Genomic DNA, 23,544 nt, shown 5'->3' with positions numbered 1-23,544 from the left:
GTTCATGTTGTTTATCAGTTCCAATAGTAGGAAGGTCTAGGACCAGAGTGCGCAGCCTCAGAATACATGAACGTCCCTTTATAACAGAGATGAAGAGGAATTTCTTTAGCCAGAGGGTGCCGAATCTGTGGGATTTGTTGCCAGAGACGGCTGTGGAGGCCAGGTCATTGCGTCTTTTTAAAGTGGGGGTTGATAGGTTCATGATTAGTCAGGGCATCAAAGATTGACGGGGAGAAGGAGAATGGGGCTGAGAGGGATGGTGAATTAGTCATGTTCGAATCGTGGAGCAGACTCGATGGGCCGAATGGCTAACTTCTGCTCCTACACACAATATGGCTCACTTGGTAAATAGGTCAATCATCCAGTTATCCTAATCAGTCTCTTTAGCTCTCTGTGTTCCCATCAACTGTTAGCTGGCCTTGGAAAGGGATGAATGCACAAAAATCCAGGACGATATGCCCAGCTCATCATTTCACACTCTTCCATAGCCAAAAACAACCACAAACTACTGGAGGAACTTAAAAGAGTCTTGCATCTCTTGTTTCCTTTTCCAATTTCCCAAGAGTGCTGGTGATACGGCCCAGAAGGCGGGTGGGGGGCACTAACACCAAGACCTGGGTGGAGTGCAGAGTGCAACAAGCTGGGAATCCTGAGCAACAAACAAACACACACACACACACACACACACACACACACACCTACACCTACACCTACACCTACCTGGAGGAACTTAGTAGGTCAGGCAACATCTGTGGAGGGGAATAAACAGTCAATGTTTCAGGCTGAAACCTTTCATTAGGACTAGAAAGGAAAGGGGAAGATGCCAGAATGAAAATGTGGAGGCAATGGGAAAGAGGACAAGTTAGAAGATGTTAAATGAAGCCTGGTGGGTGAGAAAGTCTGGAGAACAAGGAATCTGATAAAGGAGAAGAGTGGGCCATGAGAGAAGGGGAAGAAGGAGGGGCACCAAGGAGAAGTGAGAGGCAGGTGAGGAGAAGAGGTAAGAGGCCAAAGTTAGGATTAGAAGAAGAGTGAAGGGGGAAAGACTTAAAATACCAGAAGAAGAAATCTATGTTCATGCTATCCAGGAATCCTGGAGTGGCATTCTGTCTTTGGGGTGTAGGAGGCTGAGGAGTGACCTTGCTAAGATCTAAAATATTATGAGGGATGGATAACTCAACAACCCGGCATTTCTTTGGGATGCAAAATGGAAATACCTGGGAGGAAACCCACACAGTCACAGGGGGAATGTGTAAATTCCTCTCACTCTCTCACTTCTCTTACACTCCAAGGAATAAAGAGCTAGCCTGGCCAAATTCTCCCCATAATTCAAATCCTTTAATGCTGGTAACATCCTCAAAGATCTCTTCTGCACTCTTCCCGGTTTAACCTTTTCTGTTACAGGGTGACTATACACAGTCCTCCTAGTGCTGCCTCATCAATGACTTATACAACTGCAATATAATATCCCAATTCTCATACCCAGCACCCTGGCCGATGAAGGCCAGCAGACAAGCGCCCCCTTCACCATGGTGTCTACTAGTGATGCCGCTTTCAATAAACTAAGCATCTGTACTCCAAGGTTCCTCTGTTCCATTACATACCACTACTGTCTACTCTTTGTGGTACAAGTCCTGGTTTGACCATCTAGTATGTATCATTTCACAGCAGCATGGATTGAGCCACTCTGATGCATTGTTGGTGAGGGAATGCTATGCATTTTGCTCCATCGATTCTGCTGGGTGGATGTAAAAAAAAAACTCAGGCACCTTAATTAGATTCATTCAGCAGGGAAACAGATCCTTTGGCCCATCTGGCCCATGCTAACCAAGGTGCTAGAGCCATTCAGCAGCATAAACTTCTAAACCTTTCCAATCGCAACACCTGTCTAAGTGTCTCGTAAAAGTTGTTATTTGTCATTTCTTAACCACTTCCTCTGGCAGCTCATTCCTTTGTGTAAAAAGAAGAGTTGCCCCTCAAATTGCTATTAACTCGTTTCTCTCTCACCTTAAGACAAGATCCCTGGTTCTTCAGCCTAAGAATTTATAAAGGGAAGGTTTCCCTTCCTAATATTCATCTCTGTGTCTCTGATGACAAACTGCAGATGAGAATCAGGTGTATTATCACTGACATGAAATTGAGTAAATCAGCTGTGATGGAATGGTGGAGCAGACTTGATGGGCTGATTGGCATAATTCTGCTATGGTCTGGTATGTTGTGGAATTTGTTGTATTGTGGCAGCAGTATAGTACAATATATAATAAAAAATGAATAAGAAGAATATATATACACAAAATATAAATAATTGTTAGTGTGAAGTTAGAGGATTAGGAAGATTTCAAATACCAACAAAAGACAACTAAAAAAGTCATTAAGAAGGTAAATATGGCATATTAAAGAGGATACCAAAAACTTTTTCAGATACTTAAAGTGTAAAAGAGAGGGGAGGGTGGATATTGGACCACTGGAAAACGATGTTGGGGGAGGGAGGAGCAAAGAAATAGCAGACAAACTAAATAAATATTTTGCATCAGTCTTTGAAGTGGAAGACACTAGCAATATTGTGGAAGTTCCAGGTATCAGAGGTCATGAAGTGTGGGAGGTTACCATTACTAGGGAGAAGGTTCTTGGAAACTGAAAGGTCTGAAGGTGGATAAGTCACCTGGCCCAGACGACGTTCACCCCAAGGTTCTGCATGAGGTGGCTGAAGAGATTGTGGAGGCGTTAGTAATAATCTTTCAAGAATCACTAGATTCTGGAATGTTTCTGGAAGACTAGAAAATTGCAATTGTCACTCCACTCTTCAAGAAGGGAGAGAGACAGAACAAAGGAAATTATTGGAAAGTTATTCTAATCTCAGTGGTTGGGAAGTTGTGTCAATTGTTAAGGATGTGGTTTTGGTGTACCTGGAGGCACATGATAAATAGGCCTTAGTCAGCATGGTTTCCTGAAGGAAAATCTTGCCTGTCAAATCTGTTGGAATTCTTTTAACAAAAAGCAAGCAGGGTAGACAAAGGAGAATCAGTTGATGTTGTGTATTTGGATTTTCAGAAGGCCTTTGACAAGAGGCTACTTAACAAGCTACAAGCCCATGGTATTACAGAAAAGATTCTAGCATGTATAAAGCAGTGGCTGACTGGCAGGAGGCAAAGAGTGGGAATAAAGGGAGCCTTTCCTGGTTGGCTGCTGGTGACTAGTGGTGTTCCACAGGGGTCTGTGTTGGACCTGATTCTTTTTACATTACAGGTCGGTGATTTGGATGAAGGAATTAATGGCTTTGTTTGCAGACAATACAAAGATTGGTGGAGGAGCAAGTAGTCTTGAGGAAATGGAGAGGCTACAGAAGGATCTAGACAGATAAGGAGAATGGGCAGAGAAGTGGCAGATGGAATCACAGTGTCGGGAAGTGTACGGTCATGCGCTTTGGTAGAGAAAATGAAAGGGTTAACTATTTTCAAAATGGAGAGAAAATACAAAAAACTGAGGCACAGAGGGACTTTTGAGTCCTTGTGCAGGATTCCCTAAAGATTAATTTGCAGGTTGAGTCTGTGGTGATGAAGACAAATGTTAGCATTCATTTCAGGAGGACTAGAATACAAAAGCAAGGATGTAATGCTGAGGTTTTAAGGCACTGGTGAGGCTTCGCTTGGAGTACTGCAAACAGGTGTGGGACCCTTATCTTAGAAAGGATGTGCTGAAACTGGAGAGAGTTCAAAGGAGGTTCACAAAAATGATTCCAGGTTTGACTGGCTTGTCATATAAAGAGTTTTTGATGGCTTCGGGCCTGTTCTCACTGGAATTCAGAAGAATGAGGGATTACTTCATTGAAACCTGTAGAAAGGCTTTGATAGAGTGGATATGGAGAGGATGTTTGCTATGCTGGAAGAGTCTAAGACCAGAGGGCACAACCTCAGAATAGAGGGTGTCCTTTTAGAATGGAGATGAGAGAAATGTCTTTAGCCAGAGAATAGTGATTCTGTGGACTTCTTTGCCACTGGCAGCTGTAGATGCCAAGGCTATATGTCTATTTAAGGTAAGGTTAATAGATTCTTGATTGGTCAGGGCATGAAGGGATACGGGGAGAAGGCAGGAGATTGGGGCCGAGAGGAAAAATGGACAACCATGATGAAATTGCGGAGCAGATTGATGGGCCGAATGGCCTAATCCTGCTCCTATATCTTATGGTGTTATGGTCCAAGGAGAGCAAAGGGGTAAAGTAGTGTTCATTCGTTCATAGATGGTTCAGAAATCTGATGGTGGAAGGGAAGAAACTGCTCCTAAAGTGTAGACTCTTCAAGCTCCTGTGGCTGCTCCCTGATGCTACTAATAGAATAGAACAAGTACTTTTAGAGTGGGAAACAGCTTCCTCCTCAGGCCATGAGACTACTAACTCCCTGCCACAACCCAGGTCTCAACACATATGAAGCAGCAATAGCATTATATTCTTTACATTTTCTCTCGTATTATAAAAGCACCGTTATTTGTTTGTGGTAATATTACTTTATGTGGTTGTAGGTGAGTTGTATGTACTGTGTTCTGCACCTTGATCTGGAGGAATGTTGTTTCATGGCACCTTCTTGAGGTACTGCCTCTTCAAGATGTTCTTGGTGGTGTGGGGGGTTGTGCCTAGGATGAAACTGGCTGAGTCTACAAGCCTTGGTAGCCTCTTGCGATCCAAATCCTAACCTTAATTGCATTGTAGTCTCCATGCTAGACAGTGATGTAACCAGTCAAAATGCCATCCACCATACATCTGTAGAAATGCTTACGGTGACATGCCAAATCTCCTGAAGTTCCTAATGAAGTACAGCTGCTGACATGCTCACTTTTTCCACCACCATTCCTTCAATTAGGACTGGTGTGTGATCTCCAGAGTCCCCTTCCTGAAGTCCACAATCAATTCCTTGGCCTTACTGATGTTGAGTGCGAGGTTGATACCTGCTGAGTTCCTCTAGCACCTTGTGTGTGTTGCTCAATGTTACTGGCATCTGTATAATCTCTTGTGTCTAACACAAAACAGACAGTGGCAGAAGTGAACTCAGGTCATTGGTGCTGTAATAGAATTATGCTAACTGCTGCCCATGGTAAAGACATGTAGGTTTTATATTAATCAGCCACTAGAGTTATCCTTAGTGTGTAGATGAGGGGTAGAGTCTGGATAGGAGTTAAACATGTAAACAGGAAAAATTTAGCAGGGAGGGGATTGTTCTGATGGGCTGAACTGAATGCCTCCTACGAACAAGGATATCTGATATAGTAAAACCAATTATGGTCTGAAATGAAACTCTTGTGTGAAAAACATCCTGTCCTATGAAACCAATTACCATGTTGTTCAACAGTTTCTAGTTTACACCACAAGACTGCTCTGTGAGTCATCTCTGAATAGTCATCATGAGCAGGAACCCTAAGTGATTCTTCCTTAAGCTCTAGGGTCACTGAGCAGTGATGGGGAGCAGGAATCCTGGCTGATTTCCGCACGCTCCCCCCCTCCAAACTCTCGTATCACTGAGCAGTAATGGAGAACAGGAAACCTGGCTGACTGCCTTCTCCCTCTAACCCTGGAGTCACTGGGCAGCCATGGGGAACAGGAACCACAGGTGATGTCCCTTCTCTTCCCCTAACCCCGGGGTCACCTGGCAGTAATGGGGAACAGGAAACCTGACTGATTTTCCCTCTCTCCCTGTAACCCGGGGGAGGGGTGTCCACTGGGCAGTGATGGGGACCAGGAAAACTGGCTGATTCCCCTCTCTCCCTCTAACCCCAGAACAGTGATGGGGAACAGAAGCCCTGGCTCTATCCCCACGGTCACTGGGCAGTAATGGGGAACAGAAACCCTCTCTCCTCAGATGTTGTGACCTACTGCTGCCCCAGAGGAATGCTCAGTAAAGTAGTTTCTTTTCTACAAAGTCCATCTGAAGCCTGAAGCTGGGAAAAAGAGACAGCTGCTTTAGTTAGGAAGTTGATCATATGCTAGGAGTTGTGTAATAACTGTTGACTCACTCTACACTTGTAGACCATCCCCATGCTATCTGGTGTGGGCCCTGTCACTGAAGCAGTGAGGTCGAATAACAGCTTGGGGTGTTGGCAAAGCAAACTAGTGTAACTAATCCACTGCCCATCTTTCGATATAGTGTATAGCCGAACCCTTCGCCTCAATGTTGCACTCTTCTTTGGAAGTCCCTCCAGATTGAGGTTGCTGCAGTTCTGGGTGACTTGGAGTATTGTGAGCAGTTTTGGGCCCCTTATCCAAGTAAAGATGTGCTGGCTTTGGAGACAACCCTTTCATTCCCAGGGTAACATATGAGGAGCATTTGATGGCTCTGCGTATGTACTTGTTGGAGTTTAGAAGAATGAGGGGAGATCTCATTGAAATGTATCAAATATTGAAATGTCTAGATAGAGCAGACATGGAAAGGATGTTTCCAGTAGTTGCAAAGTCTAGGACCAGAGGGCACAACCTCTGAATACGAGGGCATCCTTTAGAACAGAGATGAGGAGGAATTTGGTGGTGAATCTGTGGAATTCATTGCCATAGATGACTGAGGAGGCAAAGTCATTGGGTATATTTAAAGCAGAGGTTGATAGGTTTTTTGTTTAGTCGGGGGGGCAAAGGTTATGAGAACACAGAAGAATAGTGTTGAGAGGGAAAATAATTCAGCCATGATGGGGTGGTGGAGCAGAGTTGAAAGGCCAAATTACCTAATTCTGCTCCCATGTCTTATGGTTCTGAGGTCAATTTGAGACTTATGGACTCCTCCACAGATGAGGCAAGGGGGTGCATGATGGGGCAGGCAGTTGGGTAGTTTGGGAGGTGTTCCTGATCCAGGATCTCCAGATGCCAGTGTCACCCAATGTTAACTCGAGTATTCTTCCCCTGCCTTGAGTGCAGCTGGGCCGGGATTCCTAGGAGTTGGTGGGAAAGCTGCATTTTCTTTTCCAATGAGATTGTGTTTTTTTCAAACTGTCCAAAGCATACTTAAGACCATAAGAGAGCATGGTGGGTGCCGGAGTGGTGGTGGAAGCAGATGCTATACCTGTGTTTAAGAGGTTGTTAGGCAGTATATGAAGATGCAGGAAATGGCTGGAGTGGATCATGTGCAGGCAGAAGGGTTGAGTTTAATTTGGCATCCTGTTCAGCATGGACATTGTGGCCTGAAGGGTCTGTCCCTGCGTTCTGCTATTCTGCAGTCTGCAGTAAGGAATTCTTTTTTGTGCTATTCCTGCATATTCTCAATTTGCCCTTTCTTTCTCATCAGCTGTTTGGACGCACCCTTGTTGTCTTTTCTGGTGTTTACAGAGCTTTATTAGGTGATATTGCTTTATTGTTGTCACATGTGCCAAGATACAGTGTGAAGCTGGCCTTGCACACAGATCAAAGCATTACACAGGGCATTGTGCAAGAATAAGGTAAAACAGCAATGCAGATAAAGTGTAAGCGCTACTGAAAAAGTGTAATAAGGTACAAGTAGGTAGATTGTGATGCCAAGTCCATCTTTTTATACAATAAATCCATTCAAGAGTCTGATAACAGTGGGATAGAAGCTGTCCTTGAGCAAGATACAAAATGCTGGAGGAACTCAGCAAACTGGGCAGTGTTTATGGAGAGGCTTGAACTGTTGGTGATTCAGATGAAAATACTTCATGAGGACTTGAAGGGAGCAGTGGCCATAATAGGAAGGTGGGAGAAGTGGGAGCACATGCTGGCAGGTTAAGACCAGGTGAAGGGGAAGGTAAGTGGTTGGGGGAGGGGAATGAAGTGAGAAGCTGGGATGTAACTGGTGAAAGAGGTAAAAGGCTGAAGAAGGAGGAACCTGATCGGAGAGGAGAGTGGACCATTGGGAGAAATGGAAGGAGGAGGGGCAGCAGAAAAAGGTGATAAGACAGGTGAGGAGAAGAGTAAGGGGTGAGAGGGGAACCAGAATGGAGAATTGAAAAAGAGAGAAGGGGAAGAAGAAGAAATTACCAGACACTGGAGAAATCGATGTTCATGCCATCAGGTTGCAGGATACCCAAACAGAGTATGAAGTGTTGTTGCCCCAACCGAAGAGCAAATTGGGAGGCAGATTTTGGAAAGGTGCAAAAATAACAGGGTTGTTATCATTGGTGAATTTAACTTCCCTAATATTGATTGGCACCTGATTAGTTCCAAGGTTTTAGATGGGGCAGAGTTTGTTAAGTGTGTCCAGGACGGATTCCTGTCACAGTATGTTGACAGTCTAACTGGGGGGAATGCCATACTAGATCTAGTATTAGGTAACAAACTGGCTCAGGTCACAGATCTCTCAGTGGGTGAGCATCTGGGGGACAGTGACCACTGCTCCCTGGCCTTTAACATTATCATGGAAAAGGATAGAGTCAGAGAGGACAGGGAAATTTTTAATTGGGGAAGGGCATATTATGAGGCTATAAGGCTAGAACTTGCAGGTGTGAATTGGGATGATGTTTTTGCAGGGAAATGTACTATGGACATGTGATCGATGTTTAGAGATCTCTTGCAGGATGTTAGGGATAAATTTGGCCCGGTGAGGAAGATAAAGAATGGTAGGGTGAAGGAACCATGGGTGACAAGTGAGGTGGAAAATCTAGTCAGGTGGAAGAAGGTAGCATACATGAGGTTTAGGAAGCAAGGATCAGATGGGTGTATTGAGGAATATAGGGTTGCAAGAAAGGAGCTTAAGAAGGGGCTGAGAAGAGCAAGAAGGGGGCATGAGAAGGCTTTGGCGAGTAGGGTAAAGGAAAACCCCAAGGCATTCTTCAGTTTTGTGAAGAACAAAAGGATGACAGGAGTGAAGGTAGGACCGATTAGAGATAAAGGTGGGAAGATGTGCCTGGAGGCTGTGGAAGTGAGCGAGGTCCTCAATGAATACTTCTCTTCGGTATTCACCAATGAGAGGGAACTTGATGACAGTGAGGACAATATGAGTGAGGCTGATGTTCTGGAGCATGTTGATATTAAGGGAGAGGAGGTGTTGGAGTTATTAAAATACACTAGGATGGATAAGTCCCTAGGGCCAGATGGAATATTCCTCAGGCTGCTCCACGAGGCAAGGGAAGGGATTGCTGAGCCTCTGGCTAGGATCTTTATGTCCTTGTTGTCTACAGGAATGGTACTGGAGGATTGGAGAGAGGCAAATGTTGTCCCCTTCTTCAAAAAAGGTAGTAAGGATAGTCCGGGTAATTATAGACCAGTGAGTCTTGCGTCTGTGGTGGGAAAGCTATTGGAAAAGATTCTTAGAGATAGGATCTATGGGCATTTAGAGAATCATGGTCTGATCAGGGACAGTCAGCATGGCTTTGTGAAGGGCAGATCTTGTCTAACAAGCCTGATAGAGTTCTTTGAGGAGGTAACCAGGCATATAGATGAGGGTAGTGCAGTGGATGTGACCTATATGGATTATAGTAAGGCATTTGACAAGGTTCCACATGGTAGGCTTATTCAGAAAGTCAGAAGGCATGGGATCCAGGCATGTTTGGCCAAGTGGATTCAGAATTGGCTTGCCTACAGAAGGCAGAGGGTCGTAGTGGAGGAAGTACATTTGGATTGGAGGGTTGTGACTAGTGATGTCCCACAAGGATCGGTTCTGGGACCTCTACTTTTTATGATTTTTATTAACGACCTGGATGTGGGGGTAGAAGGGTGGGTTGGCAAGTTTGCAGACGACACCAAGGTTGGTGGTGTTGTAGATAGTGTAAAGGATTGTTGAAGATTGCAGAGAGACATTGATAGGATGCTGAATGGGCTGAGAAGTGGCAGATGGAGTTCAACCCGGAGAAGTGTGAGGTGGTGCACATTGGAAGGACGAACTCCAAGGCAGAGTACGAAGTAAATGGCACGATACTTGGTAGTGTGGAGGAGCAGAGGAATCTGGGGGTACCTGTCCTCAGATCCCTGAAAGTTGCCTCACAGGTAGATAGGGTAGTTAAGAAAGCTTATGAGGTGTTAGCTTTCATAAATCGAGGGACAGAGATTAAGAATCATGTGGTAATGATGCAGCTCTATAAAACTCTGGTTAGGCCACACTTGGAGTACTGTGTTCATTTCTGGTCGCCTCACTATAGGAAGGATGTGGAAGCATTGGAAAGGGTACAGAGGAGATTTACCAGGGTGCTGGCTGGTTTGGAGAGTATGGATCATAATCAGAGATTAAGGGAGCTAGGGCTTTACTCTTTGGAGAAGGATTTTGAGAGGAGACATGATAGAGGTGTACAAGATATTAAGAGGAATAGATAGAGTGGATAGCTAGTGTCTCTTCCCCAGGGCACCACTGCTCAATACAAGGGGACGTGGCTTTAAGGTAAGGGGTGGGAAGTTCAAGGGGAATATTAGAGGAAGGTTTTTTACTCAGAGAGTGGTTGGTGCATGGAATACACTGCCTGAGTCAGTGGTGGAGGCAGATACACTCGTGAAATTTAAGAGACTACTAGACATGTATATGGAGGAATTTAAGGTGGGGGTTTATGTGGGAGGCAGGGTTTGAGGGTCAGCACAACAATGTGGGCTGAAAGGCCTGTACTGTGCTGTACTATTCTAAAACAAAACCTGAGAGAATAGTGGTACAGGATTTCAGGTTTTTTTCGCTCTGCCCAGTGGGAGAGTGGAAAAGAGGGAATACCCAGAGTGGGTGGGGCCTTTGATTATGCTGGCTGCTTAATGAGGTAGTGGGAAGCATAGACAGAGTCTACAGTCCAGTCTCTGCATGGGAGTCCACCCACTTTCCTCCCAACATTCATGCTGTACTCCAGCCTCACGTTCCTGCTCTGGAGCTGGTTGGTCAGTGCAACTGAAGTGGTCACTCACAGCTCTAGGCCAGCAAGGCTTCCACCCAAGTCAACTACTGCTTTTCTCAGGAGAACGAGTAGATGATTTCCACAGGCTCTGTAGAGGCCTTTGTGGCACCAGAAAAGCTGGAGTGTGTCCTGGAGGGGATGGTAACTCCCAGGGTCAGACAAACTGTAAAGGAGTTGGTGTGTTCTGACCAAGATCCTGTCGGTTTCCTCCCATATTTCAAAGGGCTAAGGTTAATGAGCTATGGGTATGTTAATGTTGGTGCCAAAAGCATGGCTGCCCCCAACATGTTCATGACACAAATGATGTTTGTTTCAGAATGAGAATCAGGTTTAGTATCACCAGCATGTGACATGAAATTTGTTCATGTATATTAACAAATTAATGTATATTTGTCAATGTATATGTGACAAATAAAGCTTATTTTTACCTTTTGTTCGTCAGGTTGGCAGTATTTTAATTAACAGGAGATTCTGTAGATACTGGATATCTTGAGCAACACATGCAAAATGCAGGAGAAACTCAGAATTCAGGCAGCAACTATAGAGGGGAGTAAACAGTTGACGCTTCAGGTCAAGACCCGTCATCAGTCTTGCCTGATTTCTGCTGAGTTCCTCCAGAATTTTGTGTGTGTTGCTAGTGTTTGTATTGGGCATTTGAATTTAAATTTCTACTTAGTAAATTGAGAATAATGTAAATATTGCAAATATGTAAATCCACCTCTCTAAAACCTGTTGACCAGTACGACAGGTGTATCTGTGGTTCAGGAACTCAAATTTCTGTGGCATTGAGGCTGTGTTTCACCCAGAATGTGACAGGTTGCATCACTTCTCTGAGCCCCTGAAGGGGCTTCTCGATCCTGGCTGCACTTCAGCCCCCAGGTAACTGTTGTTGGAGAGGGGAGCGGAGTGTGTCTATTGAGGTGGGGTTGGGTACTTCTCCATCGGTCTGCTCCTGAGCCTGACCAAAGGATTCTGCCTGAGCCCACTGCTTGCCCCTCTTCTGAGGTATATCCATGCCTGGTGTCGCTGTCTGAGGGCCTTCCAGTCTAGATGTGTAATGTTTCAATTTGAATAGATTTAATGTTGAAATAAAGTTGTACTTTCAACCAAAAAAACATTAAAACACTCTCAAAATGGGGGCCTGCAGATAAATACAGAATAAAAGGGTCAGACACAATGTGAAGCTCCCTCTAAACTGGCCCATCACACACTACTGGGGTCAGACACAGAGTGAAGCTTCCTCTACACTGTCCAAGCACACACCTGGGGTCAGACACACAGTGAAGCTCCCTCTACACTGTCCCATCACACACTCCCGGGGTCAGACACAGAGTGAATCTCCCTCTACACCGTCCCATCACACACTCCCGGGGTCAGACACAGAGTGAATCTCCCTCTACACCGTCCCATCACACACTCCCGGGGTCAGACACAGAGTGAATCTCCCTCTACACCGTCCCATCACACACTCCCGGGGTCAGACACACAGTGAAGCTCCCTCTACACTGTCCCATCACACACTCCCGGGGTCAGACACAGAGTGAATCTCCCTCTACACCGTCCCATCACACACTCCCGGGGTCAGACACAGAGTGAAGCTCCCTATACACCGTCCCATCACACCCTCCTGGGGTCAGACACAGAGTGAAGCTCCCTCTACACTGTCCCATCACACACTCCCGGGGTCAGACACAGAGTGAAGCTCCCTATACACTGTCCCATCACACACTCCCGGGGTCAGACACAAAGTGAAACTCCCTCCACACCGTCTCATCACACACTCCCGGGGTCAGACACAGAGTGAAGCTCCCTCTCCACCGTCCCATCACACACTCCCGGGGTCAGACACAGAGTGAAACTCCCTCCACACTGTCCCATCACACACTCCCGGGGTCAGACACAGAGTGAAACTCCCTCCACACCGTCCCATCACACACTCCCGGGGTCAGACACAGAGTGAAACTCCCTCTACACCGTCCCATCACACAATTCCAGGCAGGAATGAGACTGATTTGTGTCTATAAAACTTTGCCTTCTCAGAGGTATGCTGTTTGGAGAGATCTTGTCTTGCCTGGTTAAGTGATGTTCTCTGTGCATCCCATGTACTGACGAGATGGGTTGAAAGGGTAAGGTGGAGTTTCTTCTGCCAACTGATTGGGCCATTTGTCAGAGGAAGGAAGACAGTTTCTTAACCTCTGGTGACTTTTGGTTTTCTACTCAGTCAGGAACTGCAACTCTTGTAGGTGGGGCCCTGACAGTTGTGGCTCCCTTGTGGGAGCTTGGGATTTGGCTGAATTGCCAACTGCTTTGTCATGTATTGCCTGTTGTGGTACACCAGGGCACAGCAGCTGTAAGTGGGCATCAAATAAAAGGTCTATGCCACTCAGCACATGGTGATGGATGGCCGTGGGAAAGAATCACGGTGTATCAGAAGTGGGGGTGGGGTGGGGGGTGGAAACAAGTATGAATAGATGATCCCGGGGAGAGTCGAGTATTGTGGTACAGTGAGTAGAGCAATTTCCTCACAGCTCCAGTGGTCTGTGTTTGATCCTGACCTCTGCCGGCTGTGTGTGTGTGGGGAGGGGGGTGGGTGGTGGTGTTGGAGGGGGTGGAGGTTGTTCTATTTCCCTGTGAATGTGTGAGTTTCCTCTGGGTGCTCCAGTTTCTTCACACTGATCCCGGGAGTGTGTGATGGGAGAGTTTTGAGGGAGTTTCACTCTGTGTCTGACCCCGGGAGTGTGTGATGGGACAGTGTGGAGGGAGTTTCACTCTGTGTCTGACCCCGGGAGTGTGTGATGGGACAGTGTGGAGGGAGCTTCACTCTGTGTCTGACCCGGGAGTGTGTGATGGGACAGTGTGGAGGGAGTTTCACTCTGTGTCTGACCCCGGGAGTGTGTGATGGGATGGTGTAGAGGGAACTTCACTCTGTGTCTGACCCGGGAGTGTGTGATGGGACGGTGTAGAGGGAGTTTCACTCTGTGTCTGACCCCGGGAGTGTGTGATGGGACAGTGTAGAGGGAGTTTCACTCTGTGTCTGACCCAGGGAGTGTGTGATGGGACGGTGTAGAGGGAGTTTCACTCTGTGTCTGACCCAGGGAGTGTGTGATGGGACGGTGTAGAGGGAGTTTCACTCTGTGTCTGACCCAGGGAGTGTGTGATGGGATGGTGTAGAGGGAGTTTCACTCTGTGTCTGACCCTGGGAGTGTGTGATGAGACAGTGCAGTGGGAGCTTCACTCTGTGCCTGACCCCGGGAGTGTGTGATGGGACAGTATTGATGGATTTTGACTCTGTGTCTGACCCTGGGAGTTTGTGATGGGAGGGTGTGGAGGGATCTTCACTCTGTGTCTGACCTATGGAGCATGTGATGGGACGGTGTAGAGGCAGTTCCACTTTGTGTCTGACCCCGGGAGTGTGTGATGGGGCGGTGTGGAGATACAGCACGGTAACAGGCCCTTCTGGCCCAATGAGCCTACACCGCCTAATTACACCCAGACATCCAATTAACCTGTATATCTTTGCAATACGGGAGAAAGCTGGAGCACCCAGAGGAAACTGACATATTCATGGGGAAAACATACAAACTCCTTACAGACAGTTGTGAGCATTAAACCCAGGTCATTGGGGCTGTAATCATGTGCCCCTGATGCAGGGGTTCAGTGGGTTCATTATATTCTTGTAAGTTGCCCTCCTCCACCCTTGCCCCCCCCCGCAGTGTGTCGGGGAGTAGAAATTAACTATATACTGTAACAATTACAGCACGGAAACAGGCCATCTCGGCCCTTCTAGTCCGTGCCGAACTCTTACTCTCACCTAGTCCCACCGACCTGCACTCAACCCATAACCCTCCATTCCTTTCCTGTCCATAATTGGGGGTACAAAATGGAATCGGTGTAAACGGGTGGTCAGTGGTCAATATGGACTAAGTGGGCCGAAAGGCCTAGTTCTGTGCTGTATCCCTCTGCGATGCCAGAGTCTGCTCTTGGGTAGAACAGTGTCAAATGAAGTGATAGAAACAGGGCTTGCATTGTTATACCGGCACCGCTATTCCCCCACCCCCTTCACTGCTTTATCTGTCGTGGGAAGAGGCTGTAGGAACAGCAGGAAGTTCCTGTTCGTTAGATCATCAGTTGACTGTTGCATTTTGCTGTTTCCTTGCAGGACCCGGCAGTGATCGAACACATGGCAGAGCACCAGCAGCCTGATCTGGGGCAGTTGTACAACCCCTTTGAGACAACCAGAGGGGTGAGTATGGCACAGAGCTGCCCTTCTATCCAGCTATCGACCACCGGCGAGGAAGGCCATCTCCCACCACGACCTCAGAGAGCCAGGAACTGACAGCACTGGCCTTGCACATTTCGTTATATCCGTCTCTGTATGTATAAATCTGCAATAACCCTTCCTTACTCCCCACTGTATCTCTTGTTGGATTCCAGCCTAATCTCATTTCTGCGGATGTTATTCTGTATATACATCCCACTGAACCCCTAGATCAGATTCCAGCTGTAACCCACTCCAGGGATCTGTTATTCTTTATATAAATACCCTAACCCCTGGATTATACCCCAGGCTGTAACCTACTCCTAAAGATATATTATTTTATATATAAATATCTCTGAACCCTTGGATTAGATCCCAGCCTGTAGCCCACCCTGGGGATCTGTTATTCTATATATAACTCCCCCCCCCCCCAAACCCTGGATAGGATCCCAGGCTGTAGTCCACTCCAGGGATCTGTTATTCTATACATAACCCCCCAGTCTTGGATTAGATCCCAAGCTGTAACTCACTCCCGAGGATCTGTTATTCTATATATAAAGCAGCTGCCCCCCCCCCCAAGCCCTGGATTGGATCCCAGGCTGTAGCCCCCTCCCCCCTCTGATCCCAGCTCTCATCCGTGCCGGGTCTTTACCATCCCCTCCCACCTTCAACTGTCAGAGGCAGAACGCTATAAAGAAAGCGGGATCTCCCAGTGGCCACACATTTTAATTTCACATCCCATTTCCATTCTGACATGTCTATCTACGGCCTCCTCTACTGTAAAGATGAAGCCACACTCAGGTTGGAGGAACAACACCTTATATTCCGTCTGGGTAGCCTCCAACCTGATGGCATGAACATCGACTTCTCTAACTTCTGCTAGTGCCCCACCTCCATCTCGTACCCCATCTGTTACTTATTTTTATATACACATTCTTTCTCTCACTCTCCTTTTTCTCCCTCTGTCCCTCTGAATATACCCCTTGACAATCCTCTGGGTCACCCCCCCCCCTTGTCTTTCTTCCCGGACCTCCTGTCCCATGATCCTCTCGTATCCCTTTTGCCAATCACCTGTCCAGCTCTTGGCTCCATCCCTCCCCCTCCTGTCTTCTCCTATCATTTTGGATCTCCTCCTCCCCCTCCAACTTTCAAATTCCTTACTCACTCTTCCTTCAGTTAGTCCTGATGAAGGGTCTCGGCCTGAAACGTCGACTGCACCTCTTCCTAGAGATGCTGCCTGGCCTGCTGCGTTCACCAGCAACTTTAATGTGTGTTGCTTGAATTTCCAGCATCTTCAGAATTCCTGTTGTTTGAGTCCACTCCAGGGATCTGTTATTCTATATATAACCTCCCAGTCTAAGATTAGATCGCAGGCTGTAACTCACTCCCAGGGATCTGTTATTCTATATATAAACCAGTCGCCCCCAACCCTGGATTAGATCGCAGGCTGTAACTCACTCCCGGGGATCTGTTATTCTGCACACTTCCTCCAAAAGTCCTGAGCCCCTGGATTATATTCCAGCCTGTAACAACTTCCATGGATATAACCCCTTACAAACCCCTCATTAGATTCCAAATTGTAGGTGAATACCAGCAAATTATAAACACAAGACACTCTGCAGATGCTGGAAATATTAAGAAACATGCACAAAATACTGGAGGAATTTAGCAGGTCTAGCAGCATCTATGGAGGGGAGTAAACCGTCGACATTTTGGGCCGAGCCTTTTCCATGGATGCTACCTAACTTGCTGAGTTCATCCAGAATTCTGTGCGCATTTCTCACTCCCAGGAATCTGTTATTCTATGTAAAAACCTCCTCCAAGCCTCTTATATCCCAGCTTGTGACTGGCTCCCAGGGATCTGTAACTCCACAGAACAACTGAACACCGTGGTAGTGCAATGCCATTACTGCTCAGGGCATCGGAGTTGAGAGTTTAATTCCGGCATCATTTGTAAGGAGTTTGTGTGTCTCCCCGTGAACACGTGGCTTTCCTCTGGGTGCTCCGGTTTCCTCCCACAGTCCAGAGACATAGCAGTTAGTAGGTTAATTGGTCAATGTAAATTGTCCAACCAACACACATCAAAGTTGCTGGTGAACGCAGCAGGGCAGGCAGCATCTATAGGAAGAGGCGCAGTCGACGTTTCAGGCCGAGACCCTTCATCAGGACTAACTGAAGGAAGAGTGAGTAAGGAATTTGAAAGTTGGAGGGGGAGGAGGAGATCCAAAATGATAGGAGAAGACAGGAGGGGGAGGGATGGAGCCAAGAGCTGGACAGGTGATTGGCAAAAGGGATACGAGAGGATCATGGGACAGGAGGTCCGGGAAGAAAGACAAGGGGGGGGGTGACCCAGAGGTCCTGACGAAGGGTCTCGGCCTGAAACGTCGACTGCGCCTCTTCCTATAGATGCTGCCTGGCCTGCTGCGTTCACCAGCAACTTTGATGTGTGTTGCTTGAATTTCCAGCATCTGCAGAATTCCTGTTGTTTGAATGTAAATTGTCCCGTGGTTAAATAGGTGGGTGGGGGAGTCTGCTCTGTGCTGTATCTCTAAATAAAAATGAGGTCACTCCCCTGAGTCCCTGGAATAGATCCCAGTGCCTGCTAAAAGATCCATTTCAGATTCTGTCAGAACTGATGCCTTGACTTGTTTTCCCTGAGGTGCTACTTCCCTCTGCTGCTCAGCATGTAAATGTATGTACGATCCCCAGGGCACAGAGAGCAGTGAGAGGCTGGTGAGGCTCCTGTATTCAGCCACAGGTCTGACCAGCTTAACACGCACTTGGAGGCTGCTGCTGCAGGTGGGAGCCACGTTGGGCAGTGCCGTGCTGCTTGTGTGTGTTAGAATAACCTGACCCACAGAGCGGTGAGTTGGAGCTACCCTCCTGTCAAAGGGCTGATGATTTTTAAAAATATTTCCTGGCCCTCTGGAGAGCTGGATTCCCTGTGTTGATGCTCTCACTACAAGCATAGTCACGGTGACTGAGGGGCTGTAAAGAAGGTGTGCTGTCATATTGGAAGGTCGTTACACTGCTGGAGGGTCAGCGAGGGAGTGTAACAATGCTGGAGGGTCGGTAAGGGAGCGTTTCACTACTGGAGGGTCGGCATGGAGGGAGCGTTACACTACTGGAGGGTCCGTGTGGAGCTTTACACTGCTGGAGGGTCTGTGAGGGAGTGTTACACTACTGGAGGGTCAGTGAGAGAGTGTATCACTGCTGGAGGGTCGGTGAGGAGGGAGCGTTACACTACTGGAGGGTCGGTGTAGAGGGAGTTTTACACTGCTGGAGGGCCGGTGAGGGAGTTTTACACTACTGGAGGGTCGGTGAGAGAGTATATCACTGCTGGAGGGTCGGTGAGGGAGTTTTACACTACTGGAGGGTTGGTGAGGAGGGGGTGTTACACTATTGTAGGGGCGGTGAGGAGGGATCGCTGCATTGTGAGAGGCTTGCTGAGAAGACTTGCTTAATCGTGGAACTTTCTGAAAGATGTGCTTTAAAAATCTGTCAGCTGACTATTGAGTCATCAAGACTGCTGAAAACAGATCACCTACTCAGCAACACTGGGTTCCCTGTGGCAATCAGCTCCATGTGGTCAAAGTGACAACACCTCAACATGACCTCATTTGGCCACGCGTGTCATCGGGACATCCCTCACCTGAGGAAGGCACTGCAGTGAAACGTGTCCCTTCTCTCTACCTACACAAAGAAAAGTTGGGATGAGTGGACAGTGACTAACCCCTTGGTGTGTGGTGCAGAGGCAGGATCAGCGGTCTCCTCCCAAAACCCTCTACTTCACAATATGGCAAAAGAGGAAGTAACTGATCAGAAAAGTCTCCTATTCATCAGAATCAGTTTTATTATCACTGTTGTATGTCATGAAATTTGCTGTTTTGTGGCAGCAGTGGTTTACAATAGAAGTTAAATAACTAGTGCCAAAGAGGAATAGTGAGGTGGTGTTCATGGACTGTTCAGTGATCTGATGGCGGAGGAAAAGAAGCCGTACCTAAAGCATTGGGTGTGTCTCCTCCGGCTCCTGTGTCTCCTCCCTGACAGTAGTAATGAGCAGAGGGCATGTCCTGGATCATGAGGGTCCCTAGTGATGGATGTAGCCTTGAGGCACTGACTTTGAAGATGTCCTGAATGGTGGGGAGACGAGTTCAAAATGTAAATTTATTATCAAATTATGTATGTTCAAAGTAAGATTTACTATCAGAGTACATACAATCCTGAGATTCTTGCTGAGTATGCCTGCAGGAAAAAGAGTCTCAGGGTTGTATGTAACACACACACAAAATGCTGGAGGAACTCAGCAGGCCAGGCAGCATCTATGGAAACAGTCTATGTTTCAGGCCCTTCGGCAGGACTGGAGAAAGAAAGATGAGGAGTAGATTTAAAAGGTTGGGGGAGAGGAGGGAGAAACACAAGGTGATAGGTGAAACCGGGGGATGGGGTGGGGGAGTGGTGAAGTAAAGAGATGGGAAGTTGATTGGTGAACGAGATACAGGGCTGGAGAAGGGGGAGTCTAATAGGAGAGGACAGAAGGCCATGGAAGAAAGAAAAAGGGGAGGAGCAGCAGAAGTGGGGGTGGGGTGGGCAATGGGCAGGCAAGGAGATAAGCTGAGAGAGGGAAAAGGAGGGGAGAGGATTACCGGAAGTTTGAGAAATCGATGTTCATGCCATCAGGTTGGAGGCTACCCAGACAGAATGTAAGGTGTTGTTCCTCCAACCTGAGTGTGGCCTCATCATGACAGTAGAGGAGGTCATGGATTGACATATCGGAATGGGAATGGGGTGGAATTAAAATGGGTGGCCACTTCTTTTGGCAGATGGTGCGTAGGTGCTCCTCCAGGCTACATCGGATCTCACCAATATACAGGCCACAATGAGAGGACAGCTGCTGGGGGAACCCTGCCCCGGATGAAGAGGTCTAGCCTTGAACACAAGATGACCCAGTCCGATGACATACCCTGGCCTCACTGGAATGGTGCAGTACTGGCAGCCCACTGGGCTCAGTGGCTCCATCTAGTGGCTGGATGACAAGTGTGAGAGAGAGAATAACCAGGGTTCCTGCACCCCATCACTGTCCCATGACCCTGGGGTTAGAAAGGAGGAATCAATCAGGGCTCTTGTTCCCCATCAGAACCCAGTGACCCCAGAGTTAGAGAGAGAGGGAATCAGCTAGTGATTCCCTGGAGTGGGGGCGTGATGCGTTTGTCAGTTGAGGAATATTGAGCAAATGGAACTGAGCTGCAGATCTTGTCTGTGGACACAAGGGACTGAATGAACCTTACTGCACTATGTGGAGTTTGGCACTGTAATCACCATAGCCTTGTCATGCTGGCCGGTGTGTGTGTGTGTTTGTGTGTGCTCATGGGAGTATGCAGTGAACACGGACTGTATGTGGCCGGCTGGAAGACTGGGACTGAACAATTTGTCCTGTCTAACCAGTGTCCTGTCCTGAGATCTTCTGCACTCACAAGGCCACCAACGTCTTTGCTTCTCTCTTTCCAGGCTCCCCCTCCGTACAACCCTGCTCCTGCCATGACCACACCGCTGCCCCCGGAGAGACCCCCAGCTCCAGCTCCCGGTCTGTCCACCAGGAAGCAGAGTGCTGGAGAGCAAAGGAACTACGGGACCCAGGTCAGTAGCACCAGTGTCAGTCACCTCGCATCGTACCCTCTTTAGCCGACCCAAACGAGCCCCAGTATTCCCAGTCACTGTCTCCCTGTCCGCTACCTCACTTACCGCCCCCAACACATTCCCATCCCTGTCTGCTCGGAAGCATTTTGCATGGTTCAAAATCAACATGTCAGAAGCAATGCTGCTGACGGATGACCCATACAGACAGAGAAATGACATGCTTGAAGCTGCAGAATTCAGTATTAACTCCAGAAAGCAGCAGCATGGCCCAGACAAAGAATGAACTGCCACTCCTCAGGCCTAGGTTGAGCCTCATTGCGACAGTGCGGGAGGTCACAGACCAGTGGCTTGAGCAGGGAAGTAAGGCACCACGGTAGCGAGTGATTAGCACAACACTATTACAGCTCGGGGCGTCAGAGTTCAGAATTCAGTTCCGGTGTCCACTGTACGTCCTACCTGCGGAATGCGTGGGTTTCCTTGGGTGCTCTAGTTTCTTCCCACAGACGCACCAGGTAGGTTAATTGGTCATTGTAAAGTGTCCCATGAGTAAGTTAGGGTTAAACTGTTGCTGGGGGCTGCTGGGTGACGCGGCTTGAAGGGTCACAAGGACCTACTCTGCACTGTGTCTCTAAATGAATTAATTAAATTAATTAATTAAAGTGGCAAGGATCAGGGAGCTCAGGGTCTCTCCCCACAGACTGAACCTGGGCATTGATTGAAATCCGTCCCTGTGTCTGACTCCCCTCCCATTACAGGAAGGATGTGGAGGCCTTGGAGAGGATCCAGAAATGGTTCACCAGGATGCTGCCTAGATTAGAAAGTGTAAGTTACAGGGAGAGGCTGGATAAACATGTGTTGTCTTCTTTGGAGCCTGAGGGGAGGCCAGATGAATGTTTATCAAATCATGAGAGGCACAAATAGTCAGAGCCTGTTTCACAGCGTGGAGTTATCTAATACCAGATGGCATAGCTTTAAGGGGGCAGAGTGTTGAGGAAATGTGCAGGGAAATGTTTTATACAGAGAGTGGAGGGTGTCTGGAACATGCTGCCAGAGGCAGTGGTGGAAGCAGATAGGGGCTTTTAGACAGGCAGGGAATTGGAGAACAGGAAAATGTGGAGTATAAAACCACGAGGGGTATAGATAGGTTGAATGCATACAGTTTCTTTTCCCCCAGGGTTGGGGAATCAAGAGCCAGAGGGCACAGGTTTAAACTGAGAGAGGAGAGGAGATGCCTGAGAGGCATATTTTCACATAATAGGTGGCTGAGGCAGGTATGTTAACAACAGTTAAAAGACACTTGGCCAGGTACATAGATAGGAAAGGTTTAGAGCAGGGGTTCCCAACCTGAGATCCTCAGACCCCTTGGTTAATGATTGGGGTCCATGGCATAAAAAAGGTTGTGAACCCCTGGTTTAGAGGGATTATGGGCCTGCATGGGCAAATGAACTGGCTTAGATGGGAATGTTGGTCAGCATGGATTGGTCGGGCCAAAGGGCCTGTTACCATGCTTTTTGACTCTGAGAGACATGGATCACATGTGGACAAAAGGGATTTCATTTGGCATCACAGTTGGCACAGACGCCGTGGGTCAAAGGATGTGTTCTTGTGCTGTAATGTCCCATCCCGTCACCGGTGCCAGGCACCCTGAGCCGATTCGCTGAGCAGTTTGGTTGATGCCTTGCAGAAACCCACAACAGTCCTGACGGCTGACTTGCAGCGGCAGCAGGAGGAGCTGGAGAGAAAGGCAGCTGAGCTGGACCGGAAAGAGCGGGCGTTACAGAACGCATCTGCCTCCTCAGGGGGTGAGTCACACGTGCCTAACCCCCATCACCGCTTTTCCCGCTGTCTTGAGCTGCGCTGGAGGGGGTGCAGGAAAGGCTCCCAGGAATGATGCCAGGAACCAGAGAGCTTGAGTAACCTGGAGAGGCTGGATAGTTTGGGGCTGTTTTCCCTGGAGTGAAGGAAGCTGAGAGGTGACCTAATAGAGGTTTATAAAATCACAAGGGGCATAAATAAGGTGAGTGGTAGGGCAGGGTAGTTCAGATTAAAACTAGATAGCACAGGTTTAAAGTGCAAGAGGAAAAATGTAAAGGGAAACCTGAGGGGCAACTTTTTCAGACAGAGGGTGGATTGAGGTGCCAGCGGAAGCAGCAGAAGGGGTTACAATTATGTTAAGTACATTTGGATGGATAAATGGATAGGGATTGGGCTTCCCCCAGGACCCGCGGGTAATCGTCCCTGAAAGAACTGATGAACTGTGCAGTCCATTAGCTGCAGGAGCAGAATTAGGCTACTTGGCCCATTGAGTCTGCTCTGCCATTCCATTATGACTGATTTATCTTCCCTCTCAACCCCATTCTCTTACCTTCTCATCATAGCACTTACTAATCAAAAATCTGTTAACCTCCACTTTAAGTATACCTAATGACGTGGCCTCCACAGCTGTCTGTGACAATGAATTTCACAAATTCTCCACTTTATGACTAAAGAAGTTCCTCCTCATCTGTGTTCTAAAGGGACATCCCTCTATTCTGAGGCTGTGCCCTCTGGTCCTAGACGCCCCCACTATTGGAAACATGCTTTCCACGTCCGCTCTATCTAGGCCTTTTAATATTTCAACAGGAGTTCCCCCCAGCCCCCATTCTTCTAAACTCTACCAAGATTGGACCCACGTGTTAACAGTTTCATTCCCGGAATCATTCTCGTGAACCTCCTTTGGGCCCTCTCCAATGCCACGGCATCCTTCGGAGCCTGTGCCTTCTGATCTTAGACTCTTCCACTATTGGAAACACCTTCTTCGCTCTATCTGGGCCTTTCACTTAGGCCAGCCAGCCTATCCACCCAGGAAACATAGAACATTA

At 47.7% G+C, this 23,544-nt stretch overlaps 1 protein-coding gene across 2 annotated transcripts in view; it reads left to right on the top strand.

Annotated features, from left to right (window-relative positions):
• Positions 1-23,544, top strand: part of scamp3 (secretory carrier membrane protein 3) — a 38,925-nt gene that overhangs the window by 612 nt on the left and 14,769 nt on the right. The window contains exons 2-4 of one of the 2 annotated variants that reach the window (XM_063041835.1): positions 14,948-15,031; positions 20,555-20,683; positions 22,368-22,485. In XM_063041835.1, the coding sequence (XP_062897905.1) occupies positions 14,948-15,031; positions 20,555-20,683; positions 22,368-22,485 (331 nt within the window). Of the gene's footprint in view, positions 1-14,947; positions 15,032-17,772; positions 17,911-20,554; positions 20,684-22,367; positions 22,486-23,544 lie in introns of those variants that run through there. The other variant, XM_063041836.1, reaches the window with a different exon arrangement.

The sequence above is a fragment of the Mobula hypostoma genome, chromosome 2, assembly GCF_963921235.1.
Source record: "Mobula hypostoma chromosome 2, sMobHyp1.1, whole genome shotgun sequence".
NCBI classification, from domain to species: Eukaryota; Metazoa; Chordata; class Chondrichthyes; order Myliobatiformes; family Myliobatidae; genus Mobula; species Mobula hypostoma.
The sequence above is the reverse complement of the archived record's forward strand: the minus strand, read 5'-3'. Positions and strand labels throughout refer to the sequence as shown.